Source organism: Hemitrygon akajei, unplaced genomic scaffold, assembly GCF_048418815.1.
Source record: "Hemitrygon akajei unplaced genomic scaffold, sHemAka1.3 Scf000041, whole genome shotgun sequence".
Lineage (NCBI taxonomy): Eukaryota > Metazoa > Chordata > Chondrichthyes > Myliobatiformes > Dasyatidae > Hemitrygon > Hemitrygon akajei.
In genome coordinates, this window is record NW_027331927.1 from 9,299,195 (window position 1) to 9,312,718 (window position 13,524).

The following is a 13,524-nucleotide window of genomic DNA, read 5'->3' on the forward strand; positions in this document are numbered from 1 at the left end:
ACACAATCTCCCACAGTCTGGTACTTACTCCAGTTTCTGTATTTTACACTCCGGATTCCTCAGAGCCGCAGACAACAGTTTCACTCCTGAATCTCCCAGTTTATTATCACTCAGGTCCAGCTCCGTCAGTGATGGGTTTGTAGTGAGAGCGGAGGCGAGATCCTCGGCACCAGAATTTGTGAGGCAGACATGGTCCAGCCTGGAGATGAGAGAGAGTGAGGGTGAAAGACACAGAGAGACAGGAGACGGTACAAATCCCCAGTGTTTATCAGTAACACATTTACTGATCACATTAATGTTCGTTGTCAGACACCCAGTGATTGTAAACACAATCTCCCACAGTCTGGTACTTACCACAGTTTCTGTATTTTACACTCCGGGTTGCTCAGAGCCGCAGACACCAGTTTCACTCCTGAATCTCCCAGGTTATTTTCACTTAGGTCCAGCTCCGTCAATGATGGGTTTGTACTGAGAGCGGAGACAAGATCCTCGGCACCAGAATCTGTGAGACCGACATTGCCCAGCCTGGAGATGGAAAGGAGTGAGTGTGAAGGAGACAGAGAGACAGGAGATGGTGTAAACCAGCAGGGTTGATCCGTAACACAATTACTGATCACATCAATGTTCAATCTATTACGTACCCTGTAACGGGTTAAAAAAGGACCTGAAGAAATGGACACACCTGGAGTCTGAATCTTCAGTTATAAACTCTATTTTGTTAGTAACTACGTGAATAAAGTAATACAAAACAAGATGATAAACAGATTAGCAGAGTTTATACACATATATAAGTGAGTAAATAAAGTTCCCAAGCTTCCCAGCTCAGGTGATTGGGTGCTGCAGCCTTACGTTGGTATAGTAAGTAATAAATCCCCTTCAACACACTTTGTAACATGACAGCCCACTCATCTATCGGCCATTTCCGTCTCTGGGCCACCTTTTCTAAATGTAGGAAATACCGGTCGACCTCAGCTTCATCAAGTGGTGGTACTAACTTAATTTCTTTGTTGATGTTAAACGGTACCACCAGCTCCTTACCCCTACCTGACGCTTGATCGTGTCGCTCCCACATCCCCCTCTCGAACTGTCTCTGTTTTTCTGCCTCTTCAGCCTCGAGCTGTTTTAATTTCAACTCACACTTATACTTCAGTTTTGCTAACTGAAGGTGAACCTCAGTCTCAATAAGTACTTTACCTTCAGCAAACATTTCCAACACCTCCTCTTCAAATTCCCCCTCGGCTAGATAATGCTGTGCTATTAACAGCTGTATCTGAGCCTTCTTCATGCGAGTGGTGACCTTAACCTCTAACTTAGAAGCAATTTCCTACAGTACATCCCTCATAGCATCATCCGACGCCTCCAAACTCCATTTCTGCTGATAATCCTCTTACACAAATCGAAAGGGAATTTCCCCAATCAAATCAGCTAGTCAATCAAGCCCCCAACAAATTTTAGAATGGCTCCCACCAATTTGTTCATATACGGAAGCAGGCCCCAATTTTGCCACGTACCCCAGAACCAGCAGAAATGGACAAACCTGGAGTCTGAGTCTACCGTTATAACCTCTATTTTATTAGTAACTACGTGAATAAAGTAATATCAGACAAGATAAAGTAAACAGATTAGCAGAGTAAATGCATTTATAAGTGACTAAATGAAGATCCCAAGCTTCCCAGCTCAGGTGGGTAGATGATACAGTCTTATGTTGGTATAGTAAGTAACTAGTCCAGTTCTGCAATTTGATTTGAGTAGAGTTGAAGAGAGAGAAGGTCTTGTTTTGTCTTCTCAGTGCCGATGCCGATCCTGGACGTTGTTCTCCTGCTCCCAAAACTTACAGTCACCCACTTGTTACCACAAAAAGAGGACCGTTTTCCACGGTAGCGTTGTCAACACGGGCGAGGGTTAAACACACCGATAGTGTTCCACCGGTCACTCGTTTGTCCACACTGTGAGCAAAAACCCAACCTTGTCGTGGGCACTCAGAGCTCATCAGTGTCTCCATTGTCTCTGGCGTGTCGTCTGTCTCTTAAAAAGCCAACTGACCTTGCATATATCACAAATGCAGAATACGAGCTGTTCATCATATAACTCCGCTTTACAGTTTGCAAGACACCTCGTTGTCTTTCGCTCTCTCCGTTGCTCACTCCCTGCTGAAATAACACACAATCTGTTCGCACCCTCTCTCTCTTTGTAAAGGAACAGTCCTCTTCAGATCTCGACTCGAGTGTCAGACACACAGTGATTGTAAACACAATCTCCCATAGTCTTTTACTTACCGCAGTTTCTGTATTTTACACCCCGGGTTCCTCAGAGCCGCAGACACCAGTTTCACTCCTGCATCTCCCAGTTCATTCCATCCAAGTCTAAACACAAACAGACAAATTGATGAACAAAGTGATTCAAACCGTGGGCGTGAGGGAATTTCTCTCACTTGGATATTTCAGGAAACATTAAACCCTTCAGTAAATCACTGATCGGAGTTCCCATCACTGTCAATGTCCCTCACTGACCAGCTCCAGGGTATTCACCGAATGTCAGTAATTCAGTCTGTCGGAGTGACCCTGTAATCTCCACATTCCCCGATGGTTAGAAAAGTGTTCCTGATGTGAGAAGGTGAGAGGGGCAGGGATGAAGGATGGGAGAAAGTTCCAAAGTGAGGAAGATTTGTGAATGGAAAAATGTTAGTGGAAGATAGTGGAAGGCACTCAGCTGAGCTGAAGGGATAGAAAGACTGAACCTGCAGGGAGAAGGGAAATGGGGAAGGTAGATCTCACAGGAGGAAGGGGAATGGGGAAGAGATCAAACATGGGGAAGGTCGAAGGGGAAGAAAAGCTAGAGGAGGAAGGGGGATGGGGAAGAGAGATCACACAAGATGAAGGGGGAAGGGGAAGAGAGATCCCACAGGAGGAAGGGGGATGGGGAAGAGAGATCCCACAGGAGGAAGGGAGATGAGGAAGAGGGATCCCACAGGAGGAAGGGAGATGGGGAAGAGAGATCCCACAGGAGGAAGGGGGATGGGGATGAGAGATCTCACTGGAGGAAGGTCGATGGGGATGATAGATCCGACAGGACGATAGGGGATCGGGATGACAGGTCCCACAGGAGGATGCTGATGTGAAAAGATAATCCCACTATATGAGGGGATGCAAAAATAGATTGCTCATTAGGGTGTCCCTTAATTATGGCCCAACACTGGGATAGGAGATGCGTCCATTGGTTCTGGATATCTGGACGTGAGGAAGGGTGATGGGGAAGAAAGGTCCCACAGGACGAAGGGGAATGAGGATGGGAAGTCCTACAGCAGTATACCGATGGGAAAAGATAATCCAATAAGATGAGATGATCCAGAAATAGATTGTAAGGGAGGGGTGGGTCTGAACTGAGGCCCACAGTTGGGAGAGGAGTTGCACCCATGGGGTCTGGGTATCTGGTAGTGAGCACAGTCACACAGGTGGACTGATGGTGATAGTCACACACGGGGAAGGGCAGGGGAGGACAATCTCACAATGGTATTTCTTTCCTTCTCATTGGAACAGTCTGCTGACGGTCTCTTGTCCCTCACGGGGAAGGGAGTGTGAATCTCTGACCCACCTGCTGCAGTCAGTGTCGGTCTGGGTGTCAGTAAAAGTGAGAAGGAACATTGTCAATGGACGTGTCACAAGCAGCGAGAAACACGGCCATTCCTGTGATTCACTACCATTAAACCAATTGCTGTTGTTCACTGATTTGATGAAGCCTCCAATATCCCTTCACAAGGAATCACAGAACCCTCCCGTCCTTGGGGAATTACTGACCGATACCCTGGTCATTTGGCTCAATTCTTCACCATCTGATTTACTACAGTTTTACTCAAAATCCCTTTAAATTGAAACAACACAATGGAACAGTTTCACAGTTCAGAGTGAGAGATAAATCAGGTTACCTCAACTCCAGGCACTTGTGCAGCCCGGGTCCCAGCCGCTGGATTCCTTCACACTGAACGTGGCAGTTCCCCAGGTCGAGGTATTTTATTGTATCACAGTGTCCGATGGCATGAGACAGGACCGCGCAGTCAATCGGGGTCAGTGTCATTCCACTGAAAGAAAGTGTTTCCACAGATTCCAGTGCGGCCTGAGCCAGTCCATGATTCTGTGACTCAAACAGGTAGTGCATTGTGTTCAGGAGGCTCCTTTTACCAGCTTCACTCTCTGTGTTTCCAGTCTGGCGTTTAACCTCTTCCTTCACCCAGTCAATCACCCGGCAGGTTGTTTCATGAGGAAATGGACCCAAAAACTCCTCCAGGCCCCGAGCTGTCATTGGGTTGGAGAGACCAGCAACAAAACGGAGAAATACCTCATATCGTCCATCTGTCGTGTTGTGGGCTCCAGTGAGGAATTTCAGGATATTCCCGGAATGCGGATTCAGGAATTGTGCAACTGCAGCTACAAACTCTTGTATAGTGAGGTGTGGGAATGTGTACACCACGCTCCGGGCAGAATCATCTCTGTCCAAAAGCTCCATCAGGAACCCGGACAGGAACTGGGAAGGCCGTAGATTGTAGTTGATCAAATCTCCATCTGTAAACACAATCTTCTCCTCGGACACTCCTTTGAAGGCCATCTGACCAACCCTGAGTAACACATCACGGGGGTTCTCAACCGCTCGGCCGTGGTTTTTCAGGATGTTGTAAATATAGTAGGAGTACAGTTGGGTGATGGTCTTGGGAACTCGCTGTGGTTCCCTGACTCTTTGTGTGAAGAAGGGGCCCAGTGCCAGTGCGAGGATCCAGCAGTAGCAGGGGTTGTAGCTCATGGTGTACAGGATCTCATTCTCCTCCACGTGTTTGAAAACAGCTGCTGCCACCGTCTGATCTTCAAAATACCTGATGAAATATTCCTTCCGTTCCTCACCAACAAATCCCAGGATTTCAGCCCGGACACTGATCTCAGCCTTTTCCAATAAATGTAACGCAGTGGGCCGGGTGGTCACCAGCACTGAACACCCTGGGAGCAGCTTACCCTGGATTAAACTGTACACAATGTCAGTCACTTCACACCACCACTCGGGATCTGGGCACTGGTGCTTGGGTTCTGTATCTCTCCGGCTGTCTGCAAAATCGATTCTGTGCTTGAATTCATCCAAACCATCAAATATAAACAGCAATCCCTCTGGGTTCTTCCAGACCTCTCCCAGGATATTCCCAAAGTAAGGATATTGATCCAGAATCAGTTCCCTCAGATTCGTTCGTCCGTTAATGGAGTTTAAATCCCGGAATTTGAAACTGAAGACAAACTGGAACTGTTGGTATATTTTCCCCGTGGCCCAGTCATAAACAATATTTTGTACCATTATTGTTTTCCCGATCCCCGGGGCTCCAGCCACTACTGCCGAACTCCCAGATTTGGATTTAACCCGGCAGAAGCTGCTCTGGAATAACTGATCAGTCCGGATTTTTTCCAGCTCTCGACGGAGATATTTCACTCTCAATTCTTCATGGTCTCTGCCTCTTGCCAGCAGCTCCCGTTCCACCAGTCTCCGATCTCGAACAGTAGAAATGACCGTGAGCTCAGCGTATCGATCAACCAGCTGGAAAACTTTCACCTTCTCCCTCATCAGGATTGTGTTCACTCTCAGTGTTTCAGTTTGTGCCCGCAGAGTCCCCTTGTGTTTCTGTTGAACATCTTCCATGGAAACAGACAGTGGACAAACTGTTAGATATCACAACTCAGAACTCAGTATTTAAGTACACAAGAGTTAGCTCAAAGTTATTGCATTGATTGGATTCATCAATAGATGTTTGTACAGTAAAGTAAATTCGATTAACAGACCCCAATCTGGACAAAGAGGTGCGGTCTAGATAATCACCAAATCATCACATTTCCATAATAATTCTGCTGTGAAGATGAGTATTTCCCTGGTAGTTTACTGACCCCCGATTGTTCCGTACTGGTCAAACTCCCGCTACTGCCACAGCTATCATTGTTCTTGTGGAAGAAATTTGAAAATCTAGTGGTGATGTGGCTATGGAGATAGATAAAAGTATAGTGGTCAATTTGTCAAAGAATGTGGTCGGGATATCACTGCTCCCCCTCCCCTCTCACCAACACAAATTCAAAATAGAAAGAAGTATCTTTGTTGATCAAAACGTGCACTGTGAGGTGGGTGACGGTTGGGGGTGAAAATGTGTCTTGTTCAGGAGATTGAGATATTCAGCATTTTGACATAAAACACAGACAATTTCCTACATTCCATCATCACAGAGGCTGCTTAGCTCACTATGCTCCGTCAGAAAATGGTTTGAAATAGCAGATCTGCAGTGTCCTGTCTGTTAAAGAGTATGTGTTGAAAATACGCAACAGTTTCAATATTTAAGATACACAAGTGTAAAGGAGAAGGAAATAATTGTTATTCTGGATCTGATGTAGCACAAAAACGCGATGAAAAACAACATAAATATAAATACATGCGATACAGGACTCAATCTGATCTCAGGTGGCCTTGACAGAAAATTTAAGAATCGTGCTGGATGTGGGGTAGGGTTTGTTAGTTGTGGAGGTGTGGCTTAGTCGTTGGAGGTGTTGATCAGTCTTACTGCTTGAGGAAAATAACTGATTTTGTGTCTGGTGGTCCTGCTGTGGATGCTACGTAGCTTCCTCCCTCATGGGAGAGGGGCAAACAGCCCATAGGCAGGATAGGCGGGATCTTTCCTGAAGCTCCTGTCCCTTTCCCGGAGCCTTTCTGTATATACGTCACTGATGGAAGGTAGGCTGTGGGTGCCGGTGATGCGTTGAGCAATTTTAACTACCCGTTGTAGAGCCTTCCAGTCCGCCACAGTTACGCAGCGTGTTGGCCTGTCCTCTGCAGCACAGCTGTAGAAGGACGGTAGTGTAGATGTGAGTACAGGTCAGACAACGTCTGTGGAAAGGGGAGGAAGGGGAGATGCTACTCGTCTATGACTTTAAATACAAGTTTAAAAACCATGTCGATTACAGGTCGGGTGATGAAGAGAGCAGAGACCGAGGAATTTCGGTAGCAGGTGGTTCAGGATTTCAGCTGTCGTAGGACCTGCATAGAACACAGAACAGCACAGGAATAGGCCCTTCGGCCCACAACGTTGGTGCCAGCATGATGCCACATTAAACTCATCCCCCTGCCTCTGGAGGTAACTATTTCCCCCATTCCCTGAATCTCTCCCTGGAAGAAAGTTGCAGGCAACTGCCACTCTGTGTAAAAGAAAATTCACTGTACATTTTCCCCCATCTCACCCGATAACCTATATTATCTGATATATCTTCACCGGAAACGCTATGACTATCTTCACCTCTCGATCTTATTACCCAATATATCAACACTTCGCACTTCATATAAAATAATCCAAGTTTGTCTATCCACTCCTTCAAGTCAATGCCCTGTAATCTGCAATGAGAGTTGCATTTCTCTTCAGCAGCCACTGAAGCCTTCGCACCTTTCCTGTAATGGGAGACAGAATTGCACCAATAATCCAAGTGCAGTCAAACCGAAGTTTTATACAGCTATGACATTAAGATTCACATTCAGAGTGCCATGGACATGGACATCAAGATCCGTCTAGACATGAAAGTTGTCAGGGTCAGGAACGTTACTCTATACCTTACCCCATACATTTGATCTCCTGAATTGCAACAACTCGCATTTCTCTGGATTAAACTCCATCTGATATTTGATATCTGATATTTCTCCTTCCGTATCTGCAACTGATCGATATGCCGATGGATTTTTCTTGACACGCCTCTTCACTCTCCACAGCTCAGTGTCTCACTTCAGCATCATTAACCTCATCTCTCCTTTCCAGTCTAAATTTACAAAATTTCCCGTCAAGATCCACAGGTACAGGGACTGCCATCGTTGAATTTAATCCCCTTTGGAACATGTCGGACCTAAATTCTGATCAGCTGATATTTAATCGACCCCACATGCCAGATAGGGATTTGTCCAACAACAGCTGCTCTCAATCTAACCCTTTGCCATTTAATATGTCTTCTTCCAAGTTATCTTTCCCACACCCAATACTGCACACCCCACTCTTGGTAGTGTGGAAGATTAGTGGAATCTTGGAGTCCGGGGTCCATAGGACACTCAAAGCTGCTATGCAGGTTGATTCTGTGATTAAGAAAGCATAAGATGTATTGGCCTTTATCAATCGTGGGATTGAGTTTAAGAGCCGAGAGGTAATGTTGCAGCTATATAGGACCTAAGTCAGACTACACTTGGAGTACTGTGCTCAGTTATGGTCGCCAGACTACAGGAAGGCGTAAAAACCATAGAAAGGTTGCAGAGGAGATTTACAAGGATGTTGGCTGGATTGGGGAGCATGCCTTATGAAAATAGGTTGAGTGAACTCGGCCTTTTTTCCTTGAAGCGATGGAGAATGAGAGGTGACCTGAGAGATGTGTAGAAGATAATGAGAGGTCAGGTCTCTCGTCTGAGTTCTACTGGTACCACGTTACTACTTGTGGCATGATCGGTTTGTCGGCGACTGAACCGGCTCCCCGACCCTGCAGGACGAAAAACAAGAGCTGCTAAAGGGCGGGTGAACCCTCTTGTAGGGTCAACGGCCATCTAGTAAACACGTTCCGTGAAGCACGGAAATGGCATCCCTTGCATCGATGCCTGGTCTGGCCATTGACTGCAACAGAACTTCCCGCAGCCGTCCTGGACACAACCTGGCTGCTGGATCCGGGAGGGGATGTCGAGAGGGTGGGTCTGGACCTGTGCAATTCCCTACTCACCTAAAATCCACTCAAGCACACACCGTTCCTTTCTGAGCAGTTGGGTACCGTCAACACACTCAAGTCCTGTAGCGACAGACAAGTGGTGAAGCGGTAGGCTTGACTAGCTAAGAGCCTTAGTCACAAGTCTGCATTCAGGCGGCAGGGGAACAGTGGTCCACATGGAATACAGAGCGGAGATCCGGTGAGGCAGCACCCTCTGAGTCTGAGCAGCCCTGCTATGGAGGCACTGCGCACCCTACAATTAGGGAAGGGCCTAGAAAAGGTGACTCAAACAAAGCCCGCTCACACCAACTTGGCCAGTCTGCCGCGGCTGGCGGGTCATCCAGCTGGAGCGGTAAGAATCTGATAATTGCCTCATGGAACATACATGCTAACTCTTCAGGCTCTTCAGGAGATCCGACTCGCTGGAGAAGGCGCATTTTGTGAAGAGAAAGGAGGGTACACATTCTTCTCGTCTGGCAAGCCCGAATAAGAACGATGAGAATCCGGTGTGTGCTTGGCTATCAAGAACTGCCCCGCAGCAAAGCTACCAACCCTGCCTGTTGCTGTAAATGACCGAATCCAGAGATTGCGTACTCCTCTGCAAGGAAAGCACCACTTTCCCATAGTCAACGTTTACCCCCAACTCTGACTAATCCCAGTGAAGTCAAGGAGGCATTCTACAGTGAGCTGAAAACCACAATTAGCAGCGTTAAGCTGCTGTTGCTGGGAGACTTTACTGCTCGGGGTGGCAAGGAAACCACTGTGTGGCCTGGTATGTTGAACACCAAGGGGTTGGTAACAGTAACGGTAACGATCTACTGCTCCTCTTGATGTGCACAGAATTCAAACTGTGCATTACTAACACACTGTTCAGATTGTCAGACAAGCTCAAATGCATCCACGATCTAAAAGCTGCCTTGTGCAGGAAGGCACAGAGTCGACTGTACTTCCTTAGAAGGTTGGCGTCATTCAATGTCTGTAGTGAGATGCTGAAGATGTTCTATAGGTCAGTTGTGGAGAGCACCCTCTTCTTTGTGGTGGCGTGTTGGGGAGGAAGCATTAAGAAGAGGGACGCCTCACGTCTTAATAAGCTGGTAAGGAAGGCGGGCTCTGTCGTGGGCAAAGTACTGGAGGGTTTAACATCGGTAGCTGAGCGAAGGGCGCTGAGTAGGCTACGGTCAATTATGGAAAACCCTGAACATCCTCTACATAGCACCATCCAGAGACAGAGAAGCAGTTTCAGCGACAGGTTACTATCGATGCAATGCTCCTCAGACAGGATGAAGAGGTCAATACTCCCCAATGCCATTAGGCTTTACAATTCTACCGCCAGGACTTAAGAACTTTTTAAAAGCTATTATTAATGCTTTTTGAGATAGTGATTTAGATGCATATCATATTTTTTTTTACTGAGTTAAGTATTGTATGTAATTAGTTTTGCTACAACAAGTGTATGGGACATTGGAAAAAAAGTTGAATTTCCCCATGGGATGAATAAAGTATCTATCTATCTATCTATCTATCTATCTATCTATCTATCTATCTATCTCATTAACTATGTCATCACCCGACATCGAGACATCTCTGGTGTTCGTAGCAACAGAGTTAAGCGTGGAGCTAACTGCTCAAATGATCATCAGATACTGTGATCGGATCTACGTCTACCGATCAAAACTCCACACAGACTGGAAGTTGCTGCCGAACCAAACACAAAGCTGAACACCACCAAATTTAAACAGCGTGAGTGTGCTGATGCACTGAAATCCTCTCTGGAAACTGTTTAAGCAGATTAGTTGAGAATCCACCGGGCGATATTATTGAGCCTTCAAAGAAACGGTCTACAGCGCTGCCCAGCAGACCTTGGGGAAAGTCAACCGCAAGCATCAGGACTGGTTTGATGAGAGCAACCAATCTGTACAAGACCTTCTTAGAGCTAAGGTAGCTGCACACCAGGCTCTTCTTCGACACCCAAACTCAAGTTCTAATAAACGTGCCTTTTTGAGTGAAAAATCAACTTTGCAGAGGCAGCTCAGAGCTGTGAAATACCAGTAGTGGGCGAACAAGGACAAGGAGTTACAAGCCTTCGCTGACTGTAATGACTCAAGAAGCTTCTGTCAAGCAATCAAGGTTGTGTATGGTCTAACAAATCAGGGCACTGCACAACTCCTGAGCAAGGACAGTACATCCTTCTTCACTGAGAAAGAACAGACGAGCTGCTGAACAGACCAGGAACCATCACCGATGAGGCACTGGGCAGAGTACACTCTCGACCCATACTGTTCGAGCTAGATGCTCCCCCTACTCTTCACGAGGCTATCAAAGCCATCAAACAGCTAAAACCCAACAAAGCACCAGGTTCTGACGGTATCGCAGCCGAGATGTACCAGTATGGTGGTAACACGCTGACATCATGCCTGCACCAGTTGTTCACAAAGCTGTGGGGAGCTGCAGAATTACCACAAGACTTAAAAGACGCATCAGTCGTGACCATCTACAAGAACAAAGTAGACAAGAGTGACTGCAACAATTACCGTGGCATCCCTCTTCTGTCAGTTGCGGGAAAATTCCACGCGAAGATCATCCTTAGACACTTGGCGTCCAACGTCAGTGACAACATCCTTCCAGAAAGCCAGTGTGGTTTTCAAACAGGCCGCAGTACAGTGGACATGAACTTCTCATTGAGGCAGCTCCAAGAGAAATGTGTTGAGCAGCAGAGAAGTCTCTATGTCACATTTGTTGATCTAACCAAAGCGTTTGACACTGTTGGTAGAGATGGCCTGTGGAAGCTCGTACGAAAATGCGCCCCCCCCCCCCCCACGGACACCAAACATCATCCGTCAGTTCCACGGAGGCATGGAAGGCCGCATCAACATATGTGGTGAGTTGTCAGACCCATTTCCCATCAGCAACGGCGTAAAACAGGGTTGTGGTTTGGCTCCTACTCTGTTTGGACTATTCTTCGCTGCTGTTCTTCAGGATGCCACATCAGACCTGAAGTCAGGGATCTTCGTACTAACGGTGGCGGGGTCCTCAACCTCGCAAGACTGATAGCAAAATAAAAGTCAAGGACATTGTGGTGCATGAGCTAGAGTTTGCTGCTAACTCTGCACTGGTTGCCCACTCTCTCGAAGACTTACAGGAGATCACCTGTTGCTTTGCCAGTGCAGTCAAATGCTTCGGACTGACAATCAGCCTGAAAGAGACGAAGTTTTGTAACAACCGGCTCCTGGCTCAAGCTACGAAGAACCAACTGTCCTCATTGACGACACTCGTCTCAATGCTGTCAACAAGTTTAACTACCTGGGCAGCATAATAACATCCTCAGCTTCTCTGGATGTAGAGATTGAGTCAAGAACCAGAAAAGCCTGCTTTGCCTTTGGTCAGCTGAAAGATCGAGTTTGGTCACAGAACATCAGGTTGGCCACTAAGTGCAAGGTATACAGGGCCGTTGTCACATCAGCTATACGGATAAGAGACTTGGTGCCCATATCAGAGTCACTTATGCCGGCTTGGCCAAATGGAGCAGCGTCAGCTACATTCTCTGATGAAGATCACCTGGCGAGACAAGATCTCCAATACCGTGGTTCTCTCTCGAGCCGGAATACCAGCAGTTTCAACCTTGGTGATGTCAGCCCAACTGCGCTGGGCAGGACATGTTGTCAGAATGCCTGATGGAAGGCTGCCCAAGGACATTTTGTACGGCCAACCGTCCAGTGGTACGCAAAAACGAGGAGTCCAGCGACTACGGCAGAAGGATGTTCTGCACAGGAGCCTCGAGAAAGCTGACATTGTCCCATCAACGTGGGAGGATTTGGCTCGAGATCGCTCACAGTGGAGGGACGCCATCAGAAAAGGTGTGGACGCTGCTGAGAACAAGCTCATAGAGGCAACAGAGGAAAGATATAGGAAGTGCCACAACAGGGCTTCTGCCCCAGCTGCCCCTTCAGGCCTCACCTGCCAAGTATGTGGCAAGCAGTGCCTGTCAAGGGTCAGCCTGTACAGCCACTCCAGGACGCACATATCAAACCACACTAACTGACTGAAAGGAACCATCATCATCCTATGGGCTGGATAGCCAGAGAGAGAGAGAGAGAGAGAAGACAATGAGAGGCATTGATCATGTGGATTGTCAGAGCCTTTTCGCCAGGATTGAAATGACTAGTACGAGAGGGTACAGTTTTAAGGTGCTTGGAAGTAGGTAAAGAGGAGATGTCAGGGGTAAGTTTTTTTTACGCAGAGTGGTGAGTGCGTGGAATTGGCGGCAGGCGGCGGTGGTGGAAGCAGAAACGATAGGGTCTTTTAAGAGACTCCTAGATAGCTACATTGAGCTTAGAAAAATAGAGGACAAGGGTAAAGCATAGGCAGGGACACGTTCGGCACAGCTGTGTGGGCCGAAGGGCCTGTATTGTGCTGTAGGTTTTCTATGTTTCTATTTTAGCAACATAAACATTATCTCCCCCTTTCAAATGAAGTTTACAACATCTCTCGTCAAGTTCCACATCGATGACTTTAATCCCCTGTGGAACGCGCCAGTCCCAAATTCGAATCAGCTGATATTTAATGGACCCCACATGCCAGTTGGGGATTTGCTCAATAACAGTTGCTACCAATCTATCCCTTTGACATTTAATTTGTCTTCTCCCAATTTAGCTTTCTGATACCCCATACCGCATAATCTTAGGCATCTCCTTATTGAGAAGAGGAGTTCCCAAAGGCTCAACCACCGAAACTCGAGCATCTTGTAGGCTTACATCCAAATACCAGCGGCAGTATGTCCTCTCCTGTAGTTCAC

At 47.0% G+C, this 13,524-nt stretch overlaps 2 protein-coding genes across 2 annotated transcripts in view; both read right to left on the reverse strand.

The window, feature by feature from the left end:
- Nucleotides 1-13,524, reverse strand: part of LOC140720325 (NACHT, LRR and PYD domains-containing protein 3-like) — a 510,894-nt gene that overhangs the window by 407,089 nt on the left and 90,281 nt on the right. The gene's annotated exons all lie outside the window — the stretch shown is intronic.
- LOC140720312 (ribonuclease inhibitor-like) lies at nt 25-4,152 on the reverse strand. Its single transcript, XM_073035176.1, has 4 exons — nt 3,923-4,152; nt 2,277-2,363; nt 355-525; nt 25-199 (listed from the first exon to the last, which is right to left on the reverse strand). Exons 1-4 carry the CDS (start codon nt 4,150-4,152, stop codon nt 25-27), a joined length of 663 nt encoding a protein of 220 aa, XP_072891277.1.

What these genes read in the sequence shown, in the direction of transcription:
- LOC140720312 (XM_073035176.1), bottom strand. Translation starts at nt 4,152, where the DNA reads ATGCACTACCTGTTTGAGTCACAGAATCATGGACTGGCTCAGGCCGCA. An exon ending in CACAAGTGCCTGGAGTTGAG is followed by an intron (nt 2,364 to 3,922) that starts GTAACCTGATTT and finishes GTTTGTGTTTAG; the next exon opens with ACTTGGATGGAATGAACTGG. An exon ending in TGTAAAATACAGAAACTGTG is followed by an intron (nt 200 to 354) that starts GTAAGTACCAGA and finishes TCTCATCTCCAG; the next exon opens with GCTGGACCATGTCTGCCTCA.